General features: G+C 57.5%; 11 protein-coding genes across 11 annotated transcripts; 5 read left to right on the top strand and 6 right to left on the bottom strand.

The window, feature by feature from the left end:
* Positions 1–101: 101 nt before the first annotated feature.
* B0I36DRAFT_360622 (acetyltransferase) lies at positions 102–834 on the top strand (the record flags this gene model as incomplete). The annotated part of the gene is made up of 2 exons (XM_046158345.1): positions 102–504; positions 590–834. 2 exons carry the CDS (start codon positions 102–104, stop codon positions 832–834), a joined length of 648 nt encoding a protein of 215 aa, XP_046015315.1.
* A 593-nt stretch (positions 835–1,427) lies between these two features.
* On the top strand, positions 1,428–2,916 carry B0I36DRAFT_360621 (uncharacterized protein; the record flags this gene model as incomplete). Its single annotated transcript, XM_046158344.1, has 2 exons — positions 1,428–2,336; positions 2,668–2,916. 2 exons carry the CDS (start codon positions 1,428–1,430, stop codon positions 2,914–2,916), a joined length of 1,158 nt encoding a protein of 385 aa, XP_046015314.1.
* A 362-nt stretch (positions 2,917–3,278) lies between these two features.
* B0I36DRAFT_347032 (histone deacetylase) lies at positions 3,279–4,775 on the bottom strand (the record flags this gene model as incomplete). Its single annotated transcript, XM_046156525.1, has 1 exon — positions 3,279–4,775. One exon carries the CDS (start codon positions 4,773–4,775, stop codon positions 3,279–3,281), a length of 1,497 nt encoding a protein of 498 aa, XP_046015313.1.
* Positions 4,776–5,368: 593 nt separating this feature from the next.
* B0I36DRAFT_317885 (uncharacterized protein) lies at positions 5,369–6,480 on the bottom strand. The gene is made up of 3 exons (XM_046153213.1): positions 6,391–6,480; positions 5,513–6,122; positions 5,369–5,440 (listed from the first exon to the last, which is right to left on the bottom strand). Exon 2 carries the CDS (start codon positions 5,998–6,000, stop codon positions 5,566–5,568), a length of 435 nt encoding a protein of 144 aa, XP_046015312.1. The 5' UTR covers positions 6,001–6,122; positions 6,391–6,480; the 3' UTR covers positions 5,369–5,440; positions 5,513–5,565.
* B0I36DRAFT_89697 (inhibitor of growth proteins N-terminal histone-binding-domain-containing protein) lies at positions 5,958–7,881 on the top strand. The gene is made up of 2 exons (XM_046163544.1): positions 5,958–6,122; positions 6,393–7,881. Exon 2 carries the CDS (start codon positions 6,422–6,424, stop codon positions 7,727–7,729), a length of 1,308 nt encoding a protein of 435 aa, XP_046015311.1. The 5' UTR covers positions 5,958–6,122; positions 6,393–6,421; the 3' UTR covers positions 7,730–7,881.
* Positions 7,882–8,459: 578 nt separating this feature from the next.
* On the bottom strand, positions 8,460–11,224 carry B0I36DRAFT_317883 (UTP-glucose-1-phosphate uridylyltransferase). Its single transcript, XM_046153212.1, has 6 exons — positions 10,990–11,224; positions 10,795–10,922; positions 10,565–10,580; positions 10,139–10,234; positions 10,003–10,079; positions 8,460–9,947 (listed from the first exon to the last, which is right to left on the bottom strand). The coding sequence occupies exons 2-6, from the start codon at positions 10,875–10,877 to the stop codon at positions 8,657–8,659; spliced, it is 1,563 nt and encodes a 520-aa protein (XP_046015310.1). The 5' UTR covers positions 10,878–10,922; positions 10,990–11,224; the 3' UTR covers positions 8,460–8,656.
* A 660-nt stretch (positions 11,225–11,884) lies between these two features.
* Positions 11,885–12,863, top strand: B0I36DRAFT_317881 (uncharacterized protein). Its single transcript, XM_046153211.1, has one exon. The coding sequence runs from the start codon at positions 11,895–11,897 to the stop codon at positions 12,426–12,428; it is 534 nt and encodes a 177-aa protein (XP_046015309.1). The 5' UTR covers positions 11,885–11,894; the 3' UTR covers positions 12,429–12,863.
* Positions 12,864–14,277: 1,414 nt separating this feature from the next.
* On the top strand, positions 14,278–15,223 carry B0I36DRAFT_317879 (uncharacterized protein). Its single transcript, XM_046153210.1, has one exon. It carries the CDS (start codon positions 14,481–14,483, stop codon positions 15,123–15,125), a length of 645 nt encoding a protein of 214 aa, XP_046015308.1. The 5' UTR covers positions 14,278–14,480; the 3' UTR covers positions 15,126–15,223.
* A 363-nt stretch (positions 15,224–15,586) lies between these two features.
* On the bottom strand, positions 15,587–17,233 carry B0I36DRAFT_347028 (peptidase-like protein; the record flags this gene model as incomplete). The annotated part of the gene is made up of 3 exons (XM_046156524.1): positions 15,587–16,647; positions 16,730–17,037; positions 17,118–17,233. The coding sequence occupies 3 exons, from the start codon at positions 17,231–17,233 to the stop codon at positions 15,587–15,589; spliced, it is 1,485 nt and encodes a 494-aa protein (XP_046015307.1).
* Positions 17,234–19,069: 1,836 nt separating this feature from the next.
* B0I36DRAFT_360615 (major facilitator superfamily domain-containing protein) lies at positions 19,070–20,940 on the bottom strand (the record flags this gene model as incomplete). Its single annotated transcript, XM_046158343.1, has 2 exons — positions 19,070–20,562; positions 20,649–20,940. The coding sequence occupies 2 exons, from the start codon at positions 20,938–20,940 to the stop codon at positions 19,070–19,072; spliced, it is 1,785 nt and encodes a 594-aa protein (XP_046015306.1).
* Positions 20,941–22,684: 1,744 nt separating this feature from the next.
* Positions 22,685–23,975, bottom strand: B0I36DRAFT_347026 (uncharacterized protein; the record flags this gene model as incomplete). The annotated part of the gene is made up of 2 exons (XM_046156523.1): positions 22,685–22,726; positions 22,797–23,975. The coding sequence occupies 2 exons, from the start codon at positions 23,973–23,975 to the stop codon at positions 22,685–22,687; spliced, it is 1,221 nt and encodes a 406-aa protein (XP_046015305.1).
* Between the last annotated feature and the right edge of the window lie 848 nt (positions 23,976–24,823).

Raw genomic sequence — 24,823 nt, 5'->3', positions numbered from 1 at the left:
ATAATACCTACATTGGCCCCAAGCGGGCCACAGGCATGAGGAGAGCCATGTCCGGGTGACTAGGCCACAACCATTCGAGTAGCCACACTGTTTTTGACAAGATGCCCCTCCAAGTCCACGCCGCGACCGCCGCCGACGCGGACCGGCTCGCTAAGATCGAGCATGACGCCTATGCCAACAACCCTTTCACGCCGTACCTGTTTCCGGGCCCGATGCCCGCCGCCGCCGGGCCGGGGCGCGCCGCCGAGCTGGCCGAGCAGCTGCGCACCGACGCGACCACGCGCTGGACCAAAGTGGTTGACACGGACATTTCTCCGGCAGGCGGCAATGAGGGCGGTCAGGAGCAGGTGATCGCCATGGCCAAGTGGCACGTCTACCCGGAGGCGGCGGCCGCGCCGACCCCTCGGACCTGGGGCCCGGGATGCAACGTCGAGGCGTGCGAGGCGTTGTTTGGCGGGCTGGCCAAGATGAGGGGCCGGATCATGGCGGGCAAGCCTTGTGTCTGTGAGTCAAACACACACGATATCGGCTGTTTTCTTGTCGGACGTAGCTTTAGATGCTGACCACCAAAAACTATTCTGTCTTGTAGACCTGCATCTCCTTCAGACCGACCCGAAGCATGAGCGCCGGGGAGCCGGGGGCATGTTGATCCAGGATATGCTCAAGAGTGCGCGGGAGCTGGGTCTGCCAGTCTTCCTGGAGTCGTCGGCCGTGGCGCATGCCTTGTACCTAAAGCACGGGTTCGAGGATATCGAGAAGCAGTCTCTGGATTTTGCCCCATGGGGGCTGGACCAGACGCACGAGACCTGGGCCATGGTCTGCGAGAATCCATGAGGAAGCCAGTCATATTGGGCGTCCAGACCAAGGAGAAGAGTTCTGAAGTGGTCCTACGTGTTTCACAGTAGGCGAGGAATCATAGCCATGTTTTCACATCATAGTCAATGGGACATTTTACACGTCCAGTGTTGGAGTTTGATACGCTGTGCTTGTAACATCAACGAAACTGCGGGATCTCCAGGAGTGGGGGCGTTGCATCACGCCTTCGTCATTGAACCGCGCACGACGGCAATCCTGTGCCCAAGAGTGCTTGCTTGATTTGGTACAACGATGCTTTATCTCCATATTTCGGTACTGCCATAGTTGACTCTTTAATCCTCAACCTCTTGTCAGTGTTGATTTCCCCTGACTGGACGAGCTCGAGACCTTGGTGACCCCACTATAGCTTGCATCTTGCCCCGGGACGCTAAACATCCTCAACTTCAACATCACCCATCGCAACAGTTGGTGCGAAACGTTTGTCCAACTGTGAACCTTGTCTGATTCAGATCCAGATCCTTGACCAGATAAAAAAGAGAGAGCCACAAGGAGGGGCCTTCGAGTTCTTTTCAGCGATGCTGTCTTTCCTCCGCAAGCCTGCAGCAACCACCATGGACAACCCCAACAACAGCAACATCATCATCCCCAAGCTCACAGCCGAGGGCGACGACCCGGCAGCTCCGCTGCAGAGCACATTCCAGGTCCGCGCCCAGGCCGGGGAGCCCGTCGCCGTGGTCCGCGTGCGCAACCTGCAGGCCACGATCCCGTGCGGCCGCGACGCCTGGGGCCGCTCCGGCAAGGTCCAGCCGGTCCTGCTGTCCTCGGAGCTCTCATTCCGGGCCGGCTTCGACGCCTCCTCCGCCGGCGACCGGCTCGTCGACTCGGAGACGGTGCACTACGGCAATCTGAGCAAGACCCTGCTCCGCGGCCTGGAAGGGCTGAATGGAGGGGGAGGGGGAGGCGGCGGCATCGCCAGCTCATCATCGCAACCAGCGGCCGCGGCCACAAACTCCACGGCCTCCTCCTCCTCCTCCTCCTCCCACTCACCAAGTTCCAGCGCCATCTTCGAGCTCCTCTGGGTCCGGCTGACCGGCCGCGTGACCGACGGGAGCCAGGTCGCCCTCCCCCCAGACCAGGTCCCCTTTCTCGACGCGAGCGCGCTGCGCTCCCTGTCCCTGACCATCCACCTGCCCAAGGCCTCCCTGCTCGGCGCGGGCGTGAGCCTGACCACCACAGCAAGCTTCAAAGACCGGGATACATTACTTGGTGGTGGTGACGACGGTGACGACGATAATGATGATGATGATGATGACAAAAAGAAGAAGAAGAAGCAGAAGAAGAATCCCCTGGCCGCGTACGCGCGCAGCCTGCGCATCTCTGGCTTGCACGTGCCCACGCTGGTCGGGGTCAACGCCAACGAGCGGCTCGCGCGGCAGATGCTAGTCGCAGAGGTCGAGATTGACCGGTTCGACGTTACGGGCGACGATGTTCATGACCAGATTGAGCGGGTTGTCGTCGATGTGAGTTTATTTTTCTTTTCCCCTTCGTCTTTCTTTTCTTTCTTCTATACTACACGCTCATTGCCGTGCTTTTCCGCGTTCTTTATTCATTTCCCTTGGTGCTGCTACAACGGCTACTGGCAGGTAACACTTGTTGTTGTTGGTATTGTCGGTTTGCCTTTATCTCTTGTGTCCTTTTTGGCCATCATGGCTTTCTTATGGACATGCTTCGTCGACTTATGACTGTCCCTGTTTTCATATCCTTCCCGGTGACCCGGCGATTCTTTTGTTATCTATCAAACGGCTCGTGCTGACAGTAGGCTGCCCCGCCCTTTCCCCCCGAAAAAAAAAGGCCATGGAGAAGTCCTCCTTCGAGACCCTAGAAGCCCTAGGCACACACATCGCCACCAAGATCCTCGACGAGTTCCGGCTCGACCCCAGCCGCCGCGGCCCAGACTCCCACGACAAAGACGACAACAACAACGACAACAGGTCCATGCGCGAGCGGGGCTGGCAGGTCCGCGTGTGCCTCGAGAAGCCCATCGCCGTGCCGTTCGCCGAGTGTCCGGCCGTAGAAGTCCGGATGGGCTCGGGCTTGTAGTCTGTACATATGTACCTCAAGGTACTTTGCTTTATATATAAATGTATGCAGGTCTCTTCATTTTATCTGAGCTAGGTGAGTCGGAGAGCAGGGTCCTGAGTTGGGAGCAGTTCCCGAGAATAGTGTCACCAAGTCGGCCATAGAGCATGCAACTAAGGGTCTGGGGAGAAATAGCAATAGAATGCTGGACGTGTCTCTCCCACGCCACGACGGCTATGTGCGTTATTCCCAATGTCCAATGGTCAAACGCCAATGTTATGTACTTCTAGCTGAGGGCCAACCCTCCAGAGAGACCATCACGTTTTCACATTACAAGCCTATCACACGCTACATACAGGGTTCGTGGTATCAATGCGTCCTCATCACAGCTCCATCCGGTCGCCCATGCCCTCCTCCCTCATCTTGCGCCCAATCTCGTCCTGATCCTCGTACTCTTCTTTTATCCTCGCCTCAACCTCGTCCCGAATGGGTCCTAGATCGGGTGGGATAGTCTGGTACTGCACGCTCGGCGCCTGCCCAACGAACCGCAGCTGCTCAGTCACATGCCGAACAATCTCGTCGAGCTTCTTGGGCGGGTTCCGGTTCTGGCGAGGCTCTCCCAGAATCTCCTCGAGCGTCGGGCACAGCGCCTCGTGGCGGAAGCGCTCACGCCAGGGTGTGTGGGCTGGAATTGTGGGTGAAATGTTGTGCTGGTGGCCGATGGCGACGGCTGTCTCGTAAGCCCACGCGCGAGCGACGTTGCGCGGTGTGTACCCGCCACCGCCGAACAGAATGAGCGGGATGTTTAGGCTCTTGCAGAACTCGACGCACGAGGCATGGCCCTCGACCAGCAAGTTGAACTTGCCGAGCCGGTCACCGGCGAGCGAGTCAGCGCCGCACTGCAGGGCAATGGCACTGGGCCTGAACTTTTCGACACATTTCGAGATGATTCGCTTGAACAGCGACTCGTACTGCTCATCGGTGATGCCATCGTTCAGCGGTACGTTGATCGCATGATGCGCGCCCGGGTTGTGCTCGCTCTGGGGTCCGTTGTCGTCCAGCGCGCCCGTGCCGGGGAAGAAATTCAACGGGTCGTACTTGTGGAAAGACACCGTCATGACGCGATCGGTTGAGAAGAAAGCCTCCTCGACACCGTCACCGTGGTGCACATCAATGTCGATGTACAGCACCCGAGGGTAGCACCGGAGAAGCTGTAATATGGCAATGACGATATCGTTGATATAACAGAACCCAGACGCCTCGGTTCTCTTGGCGTGGTGCAGGCCTCCGCCCCAGGCAACGGCGATATCCGACTGCTTGGACGTAATCTTGCGCGCGGCGTCGAGCGAGGCGCCTGCGGACATGGAGCAGTAGTTGTAGAGACCCTCAAATAGTGGACAGTCACTACCACCGAGATTGAACTTAAGATCAGGGTTGGGGTTGTCCACGTCCAAGGGAAGAGGCTGCGGGGCCACCGTTGCGAGGAAGTCGACGTAGTCGCTCGAGTGGAAGGAAGTGAGTTCCTCAAACGTGGCCGCACGAGCCATGTAGTTGTCCATTGCAAAGTTCATGCCGTACGAGGTGACGAGGCTTTTCGTAAGTGTGAGGCGCCAGGGCTTCATGGGATGTGTCTGGCCAAAGTGGTGCTGCTCCATGTCTGGGTTGAAGTGATACGAGACGTTGTAGCCCTTGGGCTTTGTGATGCCATGATCGTGGGCAGCCCGCTTGACCTTGTTGAGGTATGCCGCATTCTCCAGATCGCTAGGCCGGTCCAGGGGTATGTTGATTTCATCCCCTAGGATATGGGCATCAACATTGTGCGGCAGGTAGTTTGGCCTCGGCAACCGCAGCCGATACGGATTCGTGGGGTCAACTTCCATGCTCGTCGAGATGGCCCAGCAGCGGGCGCGTCGCTGTAAGGCCCAGTGATCGCAGAGGAACTTTTGATGCGCCGACAAGCAATGTCACGCTCTACGTGTGTGGTGAGGTGGCTGGCCAGGCGGGAGCAGGAACCGCGTCCCAGAGCACGATATATGCGCCTCTCAGATGGGCTCGGGCAGGCCTGAGGTGGAAAGCGCCGGGTCTTCAAGTGTCTCGCTGGCCAAGGTACAGTAGGTACGCAGAGAAGGCACGGCGTCCGTGAGTCGAAGCGGCAAGTAAGCTGGCAAAGGTGAGCGAGAGGACGAGGCTTGAAGGTGAAGAAGACTGAACAGGCTAGCGAGATGGGATACAGTGGTACAAGACATGGATGGACCCATGCAGGAACAAAACCCGCGCTAGGCTGGCCCCGCCACCGTCCAACCAAAGGAACCCCCGGCAGATCTGGCATGCCTTGAAGATGACCAAGCATCGCTGCATATTGCGGCCCTGACAATGGTGTGCCATCTGTTCAGACATGGATGCAAAGGACGAGCACGGCCGCGAAGTCTCCTTGCCTGAAAGGTGTGTCCTGACCATGGGCTGCACGTCGTCACGAGACCACAGCGTCCGCCACCGGCCATCGACGGAACCGCGTGGAACGTCCAAGGTTACTTAGTGTAGGTAGGTAAGTATTGTAGGCAGCTCGAATGGCAAACCTGGGGTCGTGCCAGCCAGAGAGCTGGGTTGACGTATGTAGTGGCTCCAGCAGGACCTACTCCAGGCCGCCACCGCTCTCTGCCTTGCCGTGCGTCAACTGCCACCAGCCGAGGCCGGCACAGCGTCACTTGTTCCGCACCTCTTCCTGCGACGACCACCTTGGCGACAAGAATACCATTTCTTGTTGCCCGTTCCACCTTCTGCACCCGCGCGCAAGCCATCCACCTGCCCTCGCCTTCGCTTCTGATAACAGCCTTCTCTTGCTGGTTTGCCGCTTTTGCTCGTCATAGCGGCCATCCGCAGCCCAAAGAGCCTGGCTGCTCTAACTGCGTCGGCGCCGCTATCGCTTTCCTTTCCCCCTCTGCACTCCACCAGCTGCGCACCCGGCTGGGGCAGTGACGCAGCATCTCGACGACAGAAAGGCATCAATTCCTCCCAGGCCGAGAGCTTTGCTTTACTTTGCTTTTCCTTTGCAGCCAGAACCTCGCCGTACGAGCGTGGCCCATCGCCGGCAACCGGAGCGGGCATCTCGAGCGTCGTCTGCTGCCTGGCCCCCTGCCCCCGTGCGCCAGCGACCGAGCGCCTGCCTGCCAGGGCCTCACCTGCCGCCCAGCTTCCCCAGTGTAAATTCTTCCAGGATCCGCCCACAGGTGAGCCAAACTTTTTTAGTCTAGCCTTGAGCCACCACACCCCGACCGCCCCTCTATTCTTCCTTTGCCCACACGCGCGTCGCGTCCCTGTCGTCACTCCTTAAACTGCGCGCCCGCCGTCGTCACCACAAGCCTGGACTCCCAGAGAGATGCGTGTCGCCTCATGACCTCTCCCACCAAAGGCACTGCCCAAATAGTGCCCTCGACTACGGCCTCCACCGTTCTCGTCACGCGTCGTGCCCCCGGGCTAATCCGGCACCATGCCTAGAGACGATCTCTCGATCGACTTTGTCAAGAGGATGGCGCCCTCAGCAGAAGCCCAGGATCCCGCCACCATCCTCGAGGACTGGATCCACCGCACTCAAAACCTGCCCGAGGAGCTGCGCTTCGTCCAGGACGAGATCCTCGACAAGGACAGAGCATACAACGACTGCGTCAAGACAATCGAAGAATGCGACCTCAAGATCCAGCGCTGGATTCGTGCCAATGGCAGCCACCAACCAAACCCGCGTGAGAACCAACTTCGCGAAACCATCCGCTCCAACTTCACAAAGGCCGACCAGCTCGCCGCCGAGAAGATCCACCTCGCCGAGAAGCTTAAGCGCATGTACGATAAGCACCTCAAACACCTCGATGGTCAGATAGAACTACTTGTCCGGCGGTCAGAGCCCGGCTTCGAAAACCCCGACGAAATACCATCCACTCTGCGTCCCAGCGCGGCAAACCACTCGAACACGAGCGTCAGAGTCCTGGCTGCAACGGCCAGCACCCCTCTCAACCCGATCCTCAACAATAGCTCCACCCCTACAAGCACGAAAGCGCCCGCAGTTGTGCGAGCGGCATTGTCCCAAACGCACCCGAGTTCTGCTCCAACGACACCCGCAGCAAGCATGCTTCTGAACCGAAATCAACGCGAATCGTCTGCCGGCCCAGGCATTGGCAGCGTCCCGAAACGACTTCCACGCGCCAACACAGGACTTCCCAATGCACCTGCCGCCTCAAGCGGACTCGCCCGGCATGCTTCCTCAGGACCTGGCACACCCAAGGGGGGGACTCCAAGTGTATCACGGGCAGGCAGTGTTGCACCACGGACAAGCAACAAGACCGTAGCTTCCACCCGGAAGACGACGCCATCTGGTGGTGTCAGCCGCAAGAAGCCACCAAATGCGAAGTCGACATTATCGAGGGTTAAGAGAGCCGCAAACTCGAAAGGCTCGCCAGCATCCACGGCAGATAGTGAGCTGTCGGATGCCGAGTCTGTCCAGTCCTCCGTGCGGGGGTCACGGGCGGGAAGTGGGACACCCGTACCACAAGCGCAGAAACGCCCGTCTCCGAGCGCAGATCATGATGGCGACGAAGATATGGCCGACAAGGAACCCGAGGCCTCGGCCTCAGGCGGATCAGACGATGAAGAGGAAGATGAGGAGGGCAAGAAATACTGTCTTTGCCAGCACGTGTCGTATGGCGATATGGTGGCCTGTGACAACCCGTCCTGTAGGTACGAGTGGTTCCATTGGAACTGTGTCGGCCTCAAGTCTGAGCCCGAGGGCCGGTGGTTCTGCCCAGCCTGTACCGAAGCAATGGCGATGCGCAAAAAGGGCAAGTGAGGGGCGGGTGGTGATGGGTGAACAGCGAGTTATCATTATTACACGCGATGGCGACCACAAGACACGGATTACTTGCGGTAAGCACCGCCTCACAAAGTCCTGGAATTGAGCCAGGCCATGATGTATCCAAAAACAAGCGACGGAGGCCATGAAGACCATCAACCGACCCCAGCAGCGGTCCAAGCCTATCTGTGCATCCCACAGAAAGAACGCACAATTGCGACATGCTCAAGGTCAACCCTTTGCACACTTGACGAAAGCAAGCCTAGGCTTCACCAGTAGTCGACAGTCAGCAAACCCGACAAGCTGCGCGGAAGCAGTATGCGCGCTGACGAGTCAGTATGTCGACCAGATCGGCCAGACAGGCTCATCCCAGACTGGGACGAGGAACCACGAGAATTGGTGGTCTAGCGCCACAACAATGAGGCACACAGCAGGGCGATCGGCGCCGCGCCCACCTTCTAGAAGACGTAGCTGGTGGCCCATTTAGATAGCTCGTCCACCATGGCCATGATGTAGCCATTTGAATACATCACCATAACCCCAATATTCAGTTTCCGTTACTGTTGCGTGCCAAGCATAGGAGGTTACCCACTTAGGGTAGCTGGCTGTCCTGCGGCTCTGTTTTGGTGGCACTGACGTGGTGGCTTCTCGGCCAGTTTATACAGTGGCGTCACAACAGCGGCGTTTCAGTATGTCTTCACGCAGATGCATCATTTACGGCAACGTGTAAGACGGTTCATTTCCCCTTTTTTGCATTACTTAAAGGCTTCTATTAGCACTAACATCCCGCCTGCGCGTTGCGGGTCAAGTGTTCCGCAAAACAGCTTTGCGCGCATGATGAAAAAGAACTGCTACCAAAAACAATAACGTGCTTGTACATGAATATCCCATGCCAGACCACAAAGGCACTTCAAAAGTACACATTTAGTGTTCGAGGAGGCGCAAGCTGCCCTGGACAACAACATTCTCAAGGATGGATCCCGGGGGAATGTCAATGGTAGAGCCCTCGGTCGCAACGATGATGACTGTGCCCTTAAGGGTGACGCCACGGTGAAGTGTCACGTTGCCGGTGATGGTGAGGTGGTCAAGCTCGATCATCTTGGGAATCGATGGGATCCTCTTCTGGAAGTCGGAAACCTTCTTGAAGTCACTGCCCAGCTTGATCAGAGGAGCATCGCCGAAGCGAGTGGAGCTCATTTGGAGCTGTCCGTGCTTGACAGTGTACAGGTCAGACTTGACGAGCATCAAGTCTGAGCAGGTCTTGACGGGCAAGAAACGGCGACGGGGCACGTTGACACCGTGGGCGTTCTTGAAATGACGGATGGCAGCACCGACAGCGGTCTCGAGCTGCAGGATGGAGATGTCGGACTCGCCCTTCTTGTCACCAGGGATGGTCTTGCCGTTGGGGATGATCTCCATCTCGAGCTCGTTGTTCTCGACAACACGCTTGATGGCCTTGAGGTTCATCCAGATGTTGTTGGTGTTGAAGTACTTGAACTTCTTGATCGACTTGAACTCGTTGACGTGCTCCTTGGGAACCTGGGCGATTTCGAGAAGTCTGACGGAGCCCTCGTAATCAATGATGGTGCCACCCTTGACATCAGCCTTGGTCTTGTTGGTCAACTCCATGATGTACTCGGCCTCGCTCTCGACCATGTGCTGCAGGATACGCAGGTCAACAACAGCGCCCAGGTTGTCGGCGTTGGAGAGGAAGACGATCTCGATGCCACGCTCGAGGAGGGTGTCAAGGATTCCAGAGTTGTAGAGAGACTCGAAGACGTCACCGTGTCCAGGAGGGTACCAGTCGTTGATCGAGGAATCAAAGTTCTTGGAGACAGGGAGCAAAGAGTCCTTGTAGATTCTAGGATAACGAGATTGGTTGAAGGTGAGGATGTCAACATTGTGACCCTCATACTTCTTGATGATGGCGGCCGTGTCGTCGTTCGTGTTGAAAGAGTTCATCAGGATGAAAGGCACGTTGGTGTTGTAGGTACGGTTGAGGTACTCGATCTGGCGGACCGACATGTCGAGGAACGACATGCCATCACGAACCTCAATGACGGACTTGGGGCCGACACAGCCCATGGAGGTACCAAGGCCACCGTTCAGCTTCAGGACAGCAAGCTTGTTGAGGAAACCAACAGACTCGGAGTTGGCGAGGTCCTCGTAGTCGACGACCTGACCCTGGGCAGGGGGGGCAATACGATCCCAGTCACTATCAAGGCGTCAGTATATGATCCCAATGTCTTTTTCAATTTGGAAAAACGTACACGGCGTTGCCCTTGGCTTTGTCGTTCAGGTATCGGCGGAAGAGTGAGAAGAAGTTGTCCATCTCAGTCTCGAAGAGCTATTTGGAGGTTAGCAACTCGAGAACAGGAATTCTTGCGGCCTTTTACAGGGACGAACCTTCTTCTGCTCGGGGTCGGTACAGGTCTCCGCAAGCTCAGTGAGGCGGTTGCGCATCTGAGCAGCGGCGACATTGGTGGAGGTGTTCTCGAAGGCCTAGTTGAATGTTAGAACTGGAACAGACTCTCCAAAAATCGCCGATTGTAGCGAAGTCGTTTGCCACAGCCACGGCTTCATGAGACAGAGATCTGCTGCGAGGTCGAAGTCATGTGAAAGTTATCGGCAAAACACCAGAAGTTTCTCCGCCATCGCTTGTGCCTGCCATCGGGAGAACAAGGTGTGAAGCACCTGCTTCAGCCGATGGAGTACCAGTGACGACAACTATTGACAACTGGACAGCACGATTGCGTGATGATTTGTCGAAAGGGGAAGCGTTGTCTGTGGCAATCGGTCGACGGCTACAAAGTAGAGCAAGCAAGAACTCACCATGTGGGACCGAGTCCTGCGAAACCGAAGGTTAGTTATCTGATCTACATCCACAATGATGGAATCATGTGCCAATTGGGGCTAGTAACGACGGTCCCAGTCGCGGACAGCCATTGAAGCTGTCCACAAGCTGAATCACGACGAGTCCAGGCCTCATGGCGGCATGGTTTGCAGGATGAATGTATTGGAAGGGAGAGGTGTTGCGATGTTTGGATCAGGGGATAACGAACTTTCCATGGTGCCTCTGGCCCTCCTCCTTGCCGCTGTCTGGCTTCAGGTGGGAGGGGAGCGCACTCTTGATCATGGAGGCCATAATGACGGTATCGGAGCTTCAGCGAGTGGGCTGGGATGGTGAGGACTGCAAGCAGCTTCGAGTTAGCAAGAGATGACAGCTCGAGCGAAAAGGGGGAGGCTCGGCCACGAACATTTTGTCTGCCGGATGCTTGACAGGCAAGATGGAGACGGGCTGGAGAGGAGTCGAGCGAGGCAGGGTGGGAGGAAGAGGAGAGCCAGCTCTTTTAAGAGCCGCGAAGACGGAGACGGGGAGAGCTGCGGCAGCGGGAGCCTCTATGGATCCCAAGCTGGCTGCTGCTATGATGAAAGGGCCCCCGGGAAGGTGGGGCCAGGTGGGCATCCTGGGCCGGGCCAGCTCGAAGCAAATTGACCCATGGCGGGGTAACTTTCCAGCAGCACAGGAGCTCCCAGCCCGGGAGCGACTGCAGCGGGAGGCGACAAACCCGACCCCAACTACAGTATTCCGACGAGCATTGCGCCTTGCAAGGGTAAAGCTCTGGCTGTGCAACGGGTTTGACGTAATCTTTGGTAACAGCCACTCAGCATGCCAACAAGACACCTCCGACCGCCCACGGCACGCACGTCTCTGGGCCGTCAACGCCTCCCCAGGCACCGCTCAGGACCCTACGATACGGCGTGGCCGGCCGGTCCCCGTCAGCCCTCACTCTGTGCAGTCCTTTCTACACGGCACCAGGCGAGAGACCAGCCCTCCCGAGTCGGCGACACAGGACTACATACACGCTAGTGACAATAGCAGCGACCACTCCGAAGCCACCAGCGGCTCTAGGTGCTTGCCTCACACTTTTTGGCAGCCCAGCTTGTGGCGTTGGGGCTACAGTGGTGTGTGTGGGTATTGCGTACCGCAACAGTTCAGCACTGGCCGATCCCGCCACACCCAAGCCCAGCTGCTTCAAGCACAACATCCTCGACATTCTCTCCCGACGACATACGACGATCTATGCTCCCTCGCCCCCTGACCCTGGCCCGCTCGCCGACACGTTGGGGCTAGGCCGTTGCCGATTCGACCAGGGAGCAAATGCGAGCAAATGGCCGATGCTCTCGTCAGCGTCAAACGAAGGTGCTGCTATGCTCAAAGGTCTTGGAAGTGCAGGGTGTCGTGACCAATATCCCCAACGATAGAAGCTCTGCAAAGAAAAAAGCAGGTGCCCACTATCGTCAGCGCCAAGGCAGAAACGCAATCGGCTCTCAGCAGGGCTTGCAAAGTTTCGCATCAAAAACAAGTTGTAGTCGTGCAGTACTCACATACATAGATTCGAGGCACTTTCAGATGGCTTGGTGGTGTTGGCTGGTGGGAACTACAACGCGGCAAGCGGGTCAACCCACACATCATGGCCTCCAGGAAATTACATGCATCTCCATGGGCGAGCAACGGGAAACCATCATCTCCACCGCTGAACCAAAAGAACCAGGTGGACGTGCTAGGAGAAGTTTGACCCATCCAGGCGGGTCACTCCGCTTACGCGCCGTACCAGTATATCGCCTTGTGTTCATGGTCAACGACGTCCGCAAGCTGGGGAGATGTTGCTGCACCAGGTTCTGCGCAAGCTGATACAAAATTAGAGCCTAACACACGGCAAAAGGCTAGAGCTGGCCATGCCAGCTGCTGCTGTCATCGGCTATCTCATCCAGAACTCAGCTGAGACATTTGGGGGTCACTGGTCTCGCTCCGGAACCGTACATTGATGAGGCCGTGCCTGCATGAATGCGGATAGCCATTCTGGATGGCCACTCTGCCAACAAACACGCCCCAAATTTTCTGGACCCTGGGTTGAGCCGTCGGCTGGGTAAATAGCGCCTTTTCTTGCCCAGCTGATGCCGAAGCTGATCTGATATCACGTCATCCACCAAGACGCACTATTCTTGTCGTCTGCCGTCAGCCCTACCACTCCGAGTGGTGGCGGTGCCGCCAGCTTCGCGGGATCTTACCATCGGTCATCCACCAGTCCATGTGCAAGCTGATGCTGCATCTCCAGCTAGAATGAGCGTAGGCACATCGGTGTTATTCGTGGTCCTTTGACACAATGGCTCCACGGAGCGGGCCCGGCCGGGGATCTCGTGGGGCGCTTCATCTCTGGACGACGGAAACTAAAATTGAGCCATGTTTGCGCCCTGGTACGATCGAAGATGCCCTGTGCCAGGCTTGGCCTCGCGGGAGTATCACAGGAGGCATGCCGTCCGGCGTGGTGTGCTTACCGCCGCTGCAGCCAGAATTCAATCAGCGGCGACGCTTGCGCAGGGGGATGCCAGATACAGACCACTGTATGTGCGCCTGCGCCTGTCATAGGGCAGCCAGTGCATATGCAGGCAAGGGTACTCTGCCCTTATCTCGAAGAGCGGGAAGCTGCGAAGGAGTTATCATGCGCCACGACCGACGGACTGAAAGTCTGGAACGGGCTCGGCTGCTGAAGCTTAGGCCAGTCCAAAGGGTCTCCTTCCCGAAAAGATGCCGCAGGCATTGCAATCATTGAAACTGCCCTGCTCTTCAACAAGACCAAAAGGGTGCTCCACGTGGATTACAACGGCACTGGACCCAGAGGCCGTGCATTAGTGGAACATATTGAATTCAGGAGACGACAGACCAAAGCACTTGTTGCCTTAAGGCCGGCTCATCCTGAGCGGTGAGGCGTGGGGCCTGTGGCTAGTGGACAAAGTTCCAGTCGGCCGGGATCCCTACCGCAGATCTGTATCGGCCCTCGCGCCGCCAGCGGTGACATGGCGAGGGGAGGACACAACTACGAGAAGCTTGGTTTACGGCAACCTTAATTGGAACCGCAGCCGCGTCTTCAGGGGTCCAGGCGGTGAAACGCTGCTGCGGGTAGGAATCTTTGACATCTGAAGACTGACGGAACTGACCAGGGATGGTCGTACACAAGCCGACAACCGAGTAACCATGTAAGCGAGACAGTAGCAGTACTTCTTGTGATCATTCATAAAACTTGCTCACTCCTGTATCGAGAAACAAAAGCCAGATCTAGCGAGCCATCAAGCCACTCCCGATCGCCGAATAACCTCAAAGTAAGAAGCTCGAGGTGTAAGCCATGAATGTATGAATCAATAAAACCGCCACTACAAACCCAGACAGAAGCAGCAAATGGTCAGGGCCTGGCTCTGGTTGTCTCAGGGCAGGTAACGAAGCAAACCAACTTCACTGGACTGCGCACATCCACCCAAATCACGAAGACGGCCGGTATGCAAGCTTCGAGCAACTTGCGTTTGTGGATTGATGGATTCGTCTCCCTAATATGTCGCTTCACCTGGGCTTTGACTGCCGGAACCCCCACAGGGGCCCCCCACTCCACATGCAGTGGCAGCTACTGCGGAAGGGTTCAGCTCGGTCAGGAACGAGCACGCCTTCCGAGCCGTCGATAGTCCGATTTCGTTGAAAGACGCAACACAACACGCAACCCATGCATGGCATTTTTCAGCCAACAAAGAAAATTAGCCGCCACACATTATCCTTCTTGTTCTTTTTCCTCCTCCACCGCTGAAACGTAGACCCTCGCCGAGTATCCCTACACAAGGAAAAAAAAACCCTTGTCTCATTGGCAGCATTTTACCAACCCCCCTTTCCCACAAAAAGGATTCCAGCCAGCCAGCCAGCATGGGCAGCGTCACCGACACACCGCCTCTGCCGTACTGGCAGGTCAACGTCCCGCCGGCGGAGCGGGAGGCCGAGTGCCCAGAGTTCCTGCGCAGCCTGAGCGCCAAGGACGAGGGCATCATCGGCACGCCCGACGCCGAGTACCGCGTGGCCTCGTGGCACGAGGTCCAGCAGATCATCGCGGACAACCGGCTCGACGCGTTCCGCCGCGTGCCCTCCCAGCTGCGCCGGTACCTCGAGTACAACTGGAAGCTCCGGAGGGACCATGGCAGCGTCATGAAGTTTGTCTTGTCGGAGCGGCTGGGCTGGGACGTCGTCGCCTTGCCATCATCCTCTTTGCCGAACGGTGATTACCACACCGCGGGAAAGGCGGAGCAGAACGCCGCCCGAGAGCCCTTTGCAAACGATGATGACATCAAGATACTCTGGAACGACTGGCCGTACGGCATTGATCCCAAGATCGTGCACCTGGTCGTGTGGACCAAGTTTGACCTCGAGGAGGACCCTGTCACGACCGATCTGACGGACCGCGCGAGGCGGCAGATTGACGACTATGTCGCCGACAAGTTTGGTCGGCATGTGGCCCGGGATCGTGTAAGTCATTTTCCTGCCTCGCAGACTTGGGATGCTTCCTCTCATCGATAGACCTCGGGATACCTGTTGTCTCGTTCCCGTCTGGACAAAAAAAGAGAAATGCTGATTAGAGTTGAATTTGGACAGTACATATGGTTCAAGAATTGGCGCTCGCTGAAGTCGGTTCAGGCTGTTGAGCATTTCCATGTCATGCTCTACGACCCGGATCCGGAGTTTGTGCAGCGGGTCACAAACGGTGATGTCCCCCTGTGTGATAAAGTATGAGGCTCTCGATGACAGTGACTGCTCAACCAAATATACAACAGCAAAGTCCGGCCACAAGACCTGACTGTGGCAGTCGTCAAGAACTAAAGAGCTATGGGACGCTCACAATTTGTATGAACATGAATCAACGAAACCTGGTGTTTCTCAAACAAGACCAGCAGGAACACATTTGCACCATCATAGATCTCATCAATTCGTTGACTGCATTTACGAGAATTACATCAAAAAGCCTCCGTCAGACGAGACATCTACACGGTAGTCTTCTCGCCGTGCGAGCAGGACTTGTTAAGCACGCCAGACTCCTTGGCTCTGGCCCACTTCTGGAACTGCGCGCGGATCGAGTTGCGCGAACGCTTGTTGACTGTGGTCTTGGTGCGTGGGGGCACTCCCTCGAGGTCCAGAGCGAACTTGGCCGCCACAGTGGCCGCAGCCTTGGCGTTGACGGTCAGGCCGTCCCAGTCGATGTTGTCCAGCGTGTCGCAGGCCAGGTGGTAGCACGGGTCGGTGGGTGCGCCGGCTCCGGTGAACAGGCCAGACGACGGGATACCGAGCTGCAGGAAGCCGACGTAGTCAGAGGACGAGCCGAAGCCGCCGTAGTAGGCGGGCTTGCCAGCGGCGACAAGATAGTCGAACAGGGGCTGCGAGACGACACGGTCGCCTGCGTTGGAGCCGTCATACACGGCGAACTCGGGGAACGGCGAGCCGATCATGTCGTAGTTGAAGTAGACACGGATCTTGTCGGCCTCCTCCGCGGGCAGCGTCTCGGTGTAGTGCAGCGAGCCGAGCAGGCCGCTCTCCTCGGCACCCCACCAGGCGAGACGGACCTTGTTCTTGATGCCCGTGTACCTGCGCAGCGCGGTGGCAATCTCAAGCAGGGCAGTGGTGCCGGAGCCGTCATCATTGATACCCGGTCCGGCCTGGACGGAGTCGAGGTGGGCACCAAGCATAACAACGTTGTTGGGGTCACCCTCCTTGGTCTCGGCAAAGACGTTCCAGGTCTCGCGGTCCTCAAAGATGGCGTCGATGACGAGGTGGACTGTCAGCTCTTCGCCGGCCGCGAGGCGGGCGACCCAGGCCTCGCCGACTGCCTTGTAGACAGTGGCAATGGGAATGAGAAGGCCAATGTTCTCGACCCCCAGAGTAGCGACGGTGGGCGTGCCCTCGGCTTGGTGCCACATGACGAGCGCAAGAGCACCCTTGGCCTTGGCGACCTTGAGCTTGTCCGAGACGGCGCAGACTCCTCTCCGGACGAGCGCAATCTTGCCCTCGACATCGATGCCCTCGTACTGATCCTCGAAACAGCCAGAGCCTGGTGGTGTTTACAGTCAGCAAGACGCACATTTAGTCATGCGAAGCACATTGGATAGATACAAATATTGAAAACTGCTCACCTCGCTCATCATCGACCGGAACACTGACTAGTGGGGCAGTCACGCCGTCGGGCAGCTCAGTGCCCGGGTTGTACAGCATGGCAACGGTCTCGACAGCCTCGCCATCAGGTCCAGTAAGCTCAAGGCTGCGGGTCTGCGAGAAGAAGGCGACGAAGGACTGGGTCCAGGTGGTGAAACTGCTGAAGTCTTCGCGAGCAACACGGCCGAGCACATAGTCGACCGATGCCTTGTAGCCGGGCAGGCCAAAGGCGCGGTTACCTCCATTCAGGTTGCCAATGTGGTTGAGGTTCCAGAGGTTGTTCTGGAGCCTGGTTGGCACGGGGGTGTTAGTCGGATATTACGGTTATAGACCATGCAAACTGTCCGGAGAAGGCGAGAGAGCACTTACTCGCCGGTCGTGATATCGGCAGCCAGCTTCTCGGGTGTCAACTTGTTGCTGTCGCAGGTTGCCGCTGCCTTGGCGACGAGCAGGCCCGCGAGCGCGAGCGACGACGCAGTTCTCATCTTGACGACTTGGATGATCAAGACTACTACCAGCACAGAAACGGGGAGAAGAGTCCGAGAGCTGTGCCGAGAGACAACAGGAAGGGGATGGCAAGAAGACGACGGCTTCGACGACCTTATAAATAAATTGTCACTTGTCATGCCAAGCCTGATGCTCATCAAAGGCGCTGTTCCGAATGGAGAAGGCGCAAGGATGGGATGCTGGAGGGCCCGGATCGGGTGCGCCCAGCCGTTGCTCGACCATTTGCGCGTGTATCGAAACCCCTACGAACAACATCACCACCGCCAACACAGTGTGACAGGGCCTGCACCTTGCCATGGTAAACCAGGATGCGACTCTGCAAGGCTTGGCTTGTCTCTTGTGCCTGGCTGCCAACCTTGCAACAGCGACCAAGAGCACCAGCTTCCTCGGATGTTTGCTGCCGGATGCTCGACCCAGAGTCGTGCGCGCAAAGCTTGTCTGGGCATACATATCAGACGAACGACACCTCGAGATCTTGTGTTCCCCTCACCCCCCTGGACGAGCAGGCTGGACCGGCGCGTCCGGAAGCCGGGAGGGTCAGGCAGAAGGCGACACTGAGTGAGCACTGTGGCGGTCTAGTATATGAAGTGACCTGTTTTTGCGCAGCGAGTCGGCCAAAACTCCAATCACGCGATGCCTGTGCACGATTCGTTGTTCTGCGCACAGCATTCTCCTGCCTGCCCTTGCTGCTGGGGGCGATAATCATGTCAGGCAGCCGGACGGGACCAACAGCTTGATGGTCTTGGCGCCCCGTTTGAGGGGGCATGGATCATCGCTGTCGTGCTTGATATGGAGCTCGTCCTTTTTATCGGTCCGCCGCCTAATCCCCTCACCCCGCAGAGAAGGCAGAGAGGACAATGCCAATTGTCCCCTGAGCCGTTGTGACACCATACCCACTGACGTCCACCGGCTTTGCCCTTCCAGATCTATCTATACTCGGGGAAGAAATTCGGTCAAACAAAGAATGGGCGTCTCCTCTCCGCAAAGTGGCGCAGTCGTCGCATTATCAAATACAACAAAGAGAAGAACCATCCCGGGGTTGCGTTGCAAGCGGGATCGTTGATGCCATTTCCCCAAGAGGCAGGTGCCAAGACTTTGTTTCTCTGCGCGGCTCCTCACCCCGGAGCGGATATCTCTCTGATGGGTACCGTATTGTAGTTGATTATTGCGTCCGCCCGTTGGTGACATCTATCTAGACATTCTGGGGACTGTGCACAGTGTTCCCCATTGGCACTTTTAGGGCGGGTGGTGCATATCCCATACATGATTCTTCTTGCATGGCAGTGCAGCTGTGTGAGTGTTGTTATGCAGATGATTCGATTGGAGGCGACAAGGGCGAGGGTTTGTGTTAGTGTAGCGTAGCGTAGCTTATTGCATTCCTTCGTGCCGATGCACATCTGACTCGAGCTCGGGTATGCCGAGGTGCGAGGCGCGATATATATCCATGCAAACCGTAAGGGTAGTGGGTTGTTTCCTGCTCATTTGCACACCAAACAGAACAGGATAATGCCCACGTAATGGACTCGCTCGGCGGAAGATAGTAACGTGGAAACGCCGGAGGATCAGTGGCAACGCAGTCGTGAGACTGACTTCCTAGGTTGACCGAAAGGGGATGATGGCTGTCATTCTGAACGTGCTAAGCACTATCTACTTGTATATACAAGACGTGGCGGGAATACCAGATTAAAACATTCATCCACCAGCAAAGGCTCAATCACATATATAGTAAGGGCCGTTTTTCACCCCTAGTCCATCATCGGTCCCTTTTGGAAGCCAGCACCACCACCAACATACCACTCACTGCATCCCCCAACTCAAGCCGTCACGTGGACCATCTTCTTGCCCCTGAGCAGCCTCGCCTGCACCCACACGTACGCGACCAGCAACAGGCCAATGACCAGGCCCGTCACGAGGAGGATCAGGTTCACGGGGACCGGGTTGCCGCCAAAGGTGACGCGGAACATGTAGTCGAGCAGGCTCTGGCTGAAGTTGAGCACGCCGGCGAGGCAGATGATGGTGCCGTACACGGTACCGAAGGTGCGGAAGCCAAACACTTTGGCGCAGTAGTCGCTGACGGCGGTGTAGTAGAACGGGCGGTACAGCACAAACAGGACAATGTTGGCGTAGCCCGCCCACGTGTAAGGGAGGACGCCGAGCGCGCCAATCGAGGTGGCCACGGCGACGAGGGTCGCGAGCACGGCCACGGTGCTCGTGCCGTCGAGGATCCCGCCGATGAACGGGATCGAGATGATGCCGCCGAGCGGGAGCGCGAGGTCGAAAAAGTTGTTCATCTCGACGGCGCCCTCGGGCGAGCCCAGCAGCGCCTCGTACTGGCCCCGGATCGTCGCGACAAAGTAGTTGATGCGCGTCATCTGCACCACGGTGAAGAGGCACACGAGCACGAACCACGGCGAGCACAGCTGCTCCCACGCCGTGGCCGCGTGCATCGCGCCCCACACGCCGCTGCGCTCGTTCTTGGCCTCCTCGCGCGAGATCTGCTCGTCGACCAGGTTCTTGCCCGGCTCGTTGCCGAGGAGCTCGTCGATCCCGGCAATCGCGGCCTGGTGCTCGAGGTCGCTCTGGCGCTGCTCCTCCCTCAGCAGGGCGGTCTGCTCGTCAACCTGGTCGTCCACGATGGCGTCTTCGTTGTCGGGGTCATACAGGGCGGCGCCGCCGCCGCCAATGGGGCCGGCATGGATGTCGTCCACCATTTCTCCCACCGTCTTGTACGACTGCTTCGGCAGGATGGTCAGCTGCGTGACAATGATCAGCACGGGCACCACCAGGTACGCGAGGAAGAACTCGTGGTGTCCAAGCGAGTCCCCCGTGCTCTCGTACACGAGCCTGTACACGAGGAACAGCGCGCTCGAGGCGTCAAATGCGCCCGTGAGCAGGGCCAAGATCAGGCCCGACCGCCGCGGGAACGCATTAGAGAGGTGATATGACGCGATGTACGTAAATGGTCCACCGAGCGCGAGGAACAGGTAACCGCTCAAGAAGCCGTCGAACGGGAGGTCGGCAGCGAAGGCGAGCATCAGGGCGCCAACGGCGAGGAAGCAGGCCCCCAGGAGCCCGCACACGCGGGGACCGTAGTGGTCGAGGATGGCGCCGATGGGAAGGGCGGCAATGTTGGTCGCCACGGCGGCGACGGTGAACATGAAGTTGAGGTGCAGCTCTACGCAGGTGTCGTCGCCGTCGCAGACGTCGCGGTAGGCGCCCTCTTTCTTGAGGACCGGCTTGATGGCCGCGTAGCCGAAGACTATGCCTGCTGCGAGCAGGCAGTTTATCACGGTGACGATGACTTGCACTGTAGGCGGTATTGGAGGCGAGTCAGTCTTGGGCTTCTCAAACAGGCTTATTTTCCCTGCCGCATGGCGGGAACAGACGACTTACAGATGCGCCTCCACTGCGGAACCTCAAAGGCACCAACAGACTGCGGCTGTTGGTGATGGTGTTGCTGTTGAGACAGCTGGGGCGCACCAGGACCGTCGAGCCCCTCATCGCCAAAGGATCGATAACCCGGATCCCAAGACTCTGGGAGCGGGTTGAACGTGATCTTGCGCGCCCGCAGCGACGCGGAGCCAATGGACGAGACGGAGCCACGGCGGGAGTCCCCATCCCCGCGGTTTGCGCCGCCAGGGATCCCCAGGAACGTCTCGAGCGAACCGACGCGTGGCAGAGACATGGTTGTGATGCGCCTGCCGACGTGACGGTCGTGCTTGCTGTACTTCGCAGTATCTGAGTACAGACGGGCTGTCCTGCTGAACTCGTCGGGGTGAGCTTTGCCTTATCGTGGCAAAGTGACGATGCCGCGCGCGTTGTAGTGAGAGGCGGACAGTCTGGTTGTCAGAGGAAGCCGACTGCCGGCAGATGGAGAAAGGATGTTCCTCTGCCCACCGAAGACCCCTGTGCCAACTTTGAAGGTGAAGTGTCTGTCGACCAATAATGTCCCCCAATGACGTGCTGATAAAAATACCCTTGGCGATGCCGTCCTCGCGAGGGGAAAAAAAAAGGTTCCCGTAAAACCTGGCTGGCGAAGATACCCTTGCCTCTCCCAGAAGGCTGACGAAAAGCTATCCCACTGATAAGCCAGAAAATCTCAGCGCAATGGGATTAGGAAAAAGGTTCTTGTGCTTATCGTAAGGGTATCTTCTCACGCAAGGTCAAGAATGATTTCCTCTCCGTGCTCTATCGAGCTGCTACTGCTGCTCGGTGTCCACACCTCGGGAGGGGATAAAGATAATGACGATACCGTTGTGAGTAATAGGTAAACCAGAAGAGCCAATCCCCTGCAGGCTTCCAAAGACTGTCGCTGGGCGATTGCCGCCGCCACTGGCTAGTGGGGGCCGGGGCACGAGACCTTGCGATTAGCCCTCGAGATAATAGCTGGCAGAGCCCAGCAGCTTGGCCCTATCGTGCAGACGCACGCTGTGGTTTTTGAGTTTGACGCTTGTTCGCTGACAACTGCTTGACTCTTGCTGCAGACTAGCAGTTATCGACAGATTGGCGTTTTTTTGGAGAGATAAGTTCGCAGGAATTGGGGTACCGTGATTGGTCTATAGGCTTGCGTTGATTGCCGGCAATTGGGGCCCTGGCTGGCAACGAAGAGCAGTGCAGGGGCAGTAGCAGGAGCAGAGACATTCAAGATGTGTGATGTGAGAGATGGAGGTGAACGAAGAGAGTCCTCGGACGAGGAACTCACAGGCCCCCTACTCCCAAGTCGTGAAAAAGAGTCTCGTGACCATGCAGAAAAAAAGAGAGTCATGGCATTACCTACAAGCAATGCACTTGATTCGAGGTCCCCCCAGCCCGGAAGCTGTCCGCGTCTCCAACAGTTTCTTCCCCACACGGATAAAACCGACCGCTTCTCTTTTCGCCTTCCCCAAACTCACGCGCATCCCCCCCCGCGCGCAGAGTCGGCACTTTGTCAGCAAGGCTATGCTAGACTGGGTCAAAACTAGCCGAAGGATGCACGCACGGAAAACCCTCCGCATCATCATGACATCCTGTCGAGTGGCTGATGGGCATATATGGGACCAGTGAGCTTCTTTGGTGTTCACCCCACGATTGCGTCGCATGCAGGTCTATCTGTCTATTGCGCTTGGCATGCTGAGGCGGACTGCACGGCCTCGGAGACCGCAGATCACTCACGCATGCACAAAATCCACGAGCTCGTGGCTATATCAGGAATGAAGCTAATAAAAAAAAACAAAGGAGCCACTCCGTAACGATACACAATAGAGATTATATTCAGTATAACACGCCGCCCATCAAGGCACCCCTTTGTCAAAAGTATATTGCTTGGAAGAGAAGATTTGCGACATAAATGTTGGAAGATCAGGTCGTTAGAAACAGCATAGCTTGTCAAAACGAGTCGCAAACAGTGGCTTGCAGTAAAACTCCTCGTGCCGTTGCGCATCCAAGGGAATCTAGTAGAACTCAATGATGGCACCGCCGGGGCCAACTCCAGTCTGTGATTTCGTCAGTTGCGGAATTCTCAAGATCGGGGGGTTCTAAAGGGTGAGAGATGGCAAGACTTACTGTGCAGCCGTTGGTGTCGCTCGAGCCAGTGTAGACGCCGTTGCTGAAGCCGCACTTGATTGTCACATCACCGCTCATGCGGACGTTGTAGTCGGGCTTGGCTGTGCTCATGGGCAAGTTCTGGAAGATGGAAAGGTACGTGATGCCAGCGGTGCGGCCAGTACCAATAATCATGGGAGCCCAGTTACCGCAACCGTCGTGGTCCTGAGCACAATCCCAGACGCAAGCGTCCTCAACAGGGATACCCTGCTTGTTGGCGTAGTACTGCAGAGTGGTCTTCTTGTTCTGCCAGATGTAGTAGTCGGATGTGTCAACGTTGGCGAGGGTGACGGTGGCGCCAGGTTGGACGTCGGTAGGGCAGACCATGTTCTCAGTGCCGGGGTAGTCGGTCCGGCAAAGAGCGACGTTCTTCTTGAGCTTGTTGACAACGGTCACACCACCAACACCGGGCATGCAGAGGGTCTTGACCTGGGGACGGCTGAGCTCGAGGTAGCCATCAGCGTTGCAGTAAAGACCGCCGATCGACTGGCCGGTGGCGCCCTGGCTAGCGGGCCACTGGGTCTTGACGTAGCCAGCAGGGCAGGCATACGAGCAGTACGCGTTGCTACGGCAGCCCATGCCCTTGATAGCAGTCTCGATGAAGCTGATGGCAGCATCACCAAGCTTGTAGCTGGGGACGTTTTGGATGCCAGACCAGCCACCGAGACCCATCCAGCTGATCGGGAGCGCACCGTAGTCGCTGGGGAAGGACGAGCACTTGATCTTCTTGTTAGGGAAGTCGGCGGTCAGGCCAGTGCCTCCAGTGGGATAACCATCGTCGGCAGGGGCCGAGGGCGAGGGGGAAGGCGTGGCCTGCTCGATGAAGACGGCCTGGGGAGTCGACGAGGTAGTGGGCTTCGGCGGCGGAGGCGGGGGAGGAGTGAAGACTGGGGTCGTCTCGCCGATGACGACGTACAGGCCGTTCTCGATACCCTTCTCAGCCTCGTCCTCCTTGATGACTTTGCCCTGGGGGTCTACGTAGGCGGTGGCGTACGCGGGGACAACGGTGGTCTGGTAGTCGCGCTCTGCCAGAACAGGAGAGCCCTCGCGCTTGTGAAGGTGCTGGTGGCCGTGGTGCTGGTGAGGCTGGGCAGCGACAAGGCCCGCCGCGAGGGTGAGAGAAGCAATAGCAGACTTCATCTTGACTTCAGTATATTCTGCGATGGATGAGTTAGCAAGTCCGAGGTACAACTAGCCAGTCTGTGCCTCGCATATCCGTCCCAAAGGGCCCAGCATCCATGTCCGATCCTGTCGTCGCATAGTCCGGTCTGGTGGTCGATACCACTTATGGGCAGTGCAATTGCAAACCGAGCGGCGGCGAGTCGCTACATAGATAGGGATTTTTTGTTGTTGCGAAAGTGCCGGCTCCTAGCAGGGCTGCTGCTCCTGATTGTCGCTAGATATCGCGTCGTCGTGTCCACGGCTGCAATGCTTGGGCGACCAGAGGATGGACAGAGACTCGGACCCCTTGGGTGGTTGCTGGACAACACAGTATGCGTCTCGTGCTTACCCTATTGATTGTGGATATTTCCAAAAAGCGATAGAAAAATGCTGAAGAGATTGGGTCTTGTGGCGGTGATAGCGAGCGTGAGAGTAAGGTTCCAGAAATGAACGTGGCGGAAGGACAGACGAGCCTGAACACTTCCAGTTGGATGATGGAACGACGCGCAAAGCGAGGCAGAAGAGACAGCGGGCTGTGGCGTGAAGGGAGGGAGGGGAGGAGGCGGGTAGATGTAAAGGGGAAGGGGCCAAATGAGACGATATTGGGTGCTACGCAGGCCCATGGCCGCCCTCATGCTGCCCCAGCCCAGGCGTAGAAACCGCCGGGGCAGGGGCGGTTTGCCAACCCTACGCTTTACGGAGACATGCTCGGCAGTCCACCACGCTGGGCTGGGCTGGACTCTCTGGGTCATGCTGCGGTCGTCGTGGGTGCGAGATCCCTGGCTGGGGCTGCCACGCAAGGCGTGGTCGCAGGCTATTGCGAGATG

The sequence above is a fragment of the Microdochium trichocladiopsis genome, assembly GCF_020744255.1.
Source record: "Microdochium trichocladiopsis strain MPI-CAGE-CH-0230 chromosome Unknown B0I36scaffold_3, whole genome shotgun sequence".
Taxonomy (NCBI): domain Eukaryota; kingdom Fungi; phylum Ascomycota; class Sordariomycetes; order Xylariales; family Microdochiaceae; genus Microdochium; species Microdochium trichocladiopsis.
The sequence above is the reverse complement of the archived record's forward strand: the minus strand, read 5'-3'. Positions and strand labels throughout refer to the sequence as shown.

Excerpts from the sequence above, each read along its gene's own strand:
- B0I36DRAFT_317885 (XM_046153213.1), bottom strand. The coding sequence starts at position 6,000 with ATGCCCGCTCCGGTTGCCGGCGATGGGCCACGCTCGTACGGCGAGGTT.
- B0I36DRAFT_317879 (XM_046153210.1), top strand. The coding sequence starts at position 14,481 with ATGGGCAGCGTCACCGACACACCGCCTCTGCCGTACTGGCAGGTCAAC.
- B0I36DRAFT_317883 (XM_046153212.1), bottom strand. The coding sequence starts at position 10,877 with ATGGCCTCCATGATCAAGAGTGCGCTCCCCTCCCACCTGAAGCCAGAC. Across the intron at positions 10,080-10,138 it reads CCGACCCCGAGCAGAAGAAG|CTCTTCGAGACTGAGATGGA; the intron begins GTTCGTCCCTGT and ends ACCTCCAAATAG. Across the intron at positions 9,948-10,002 it reads AAAGCCAAGGGCAACGCCGT|TGACTGGGATCGTATTGCCC; the intron begins GTACGTTTTTCC and ends ACGCCTTGATAG.
- B0I36DRAFT_317881 (XM_046153211.1), top strand. The coding sequence starts at position 11,895 with ATGCGAGCAAATGGCCGATGCTCTCGTCAGCGTCAAACGAAGGTGCTG.
- B0I36DRAFT_89697 (XM_046163544.1), top strand. The coding sequence starts at position 6,422 with ATGGCGCCCTCAGCAGAAGCCCAGGATCCCGCCACCATCCTCGAGGAC.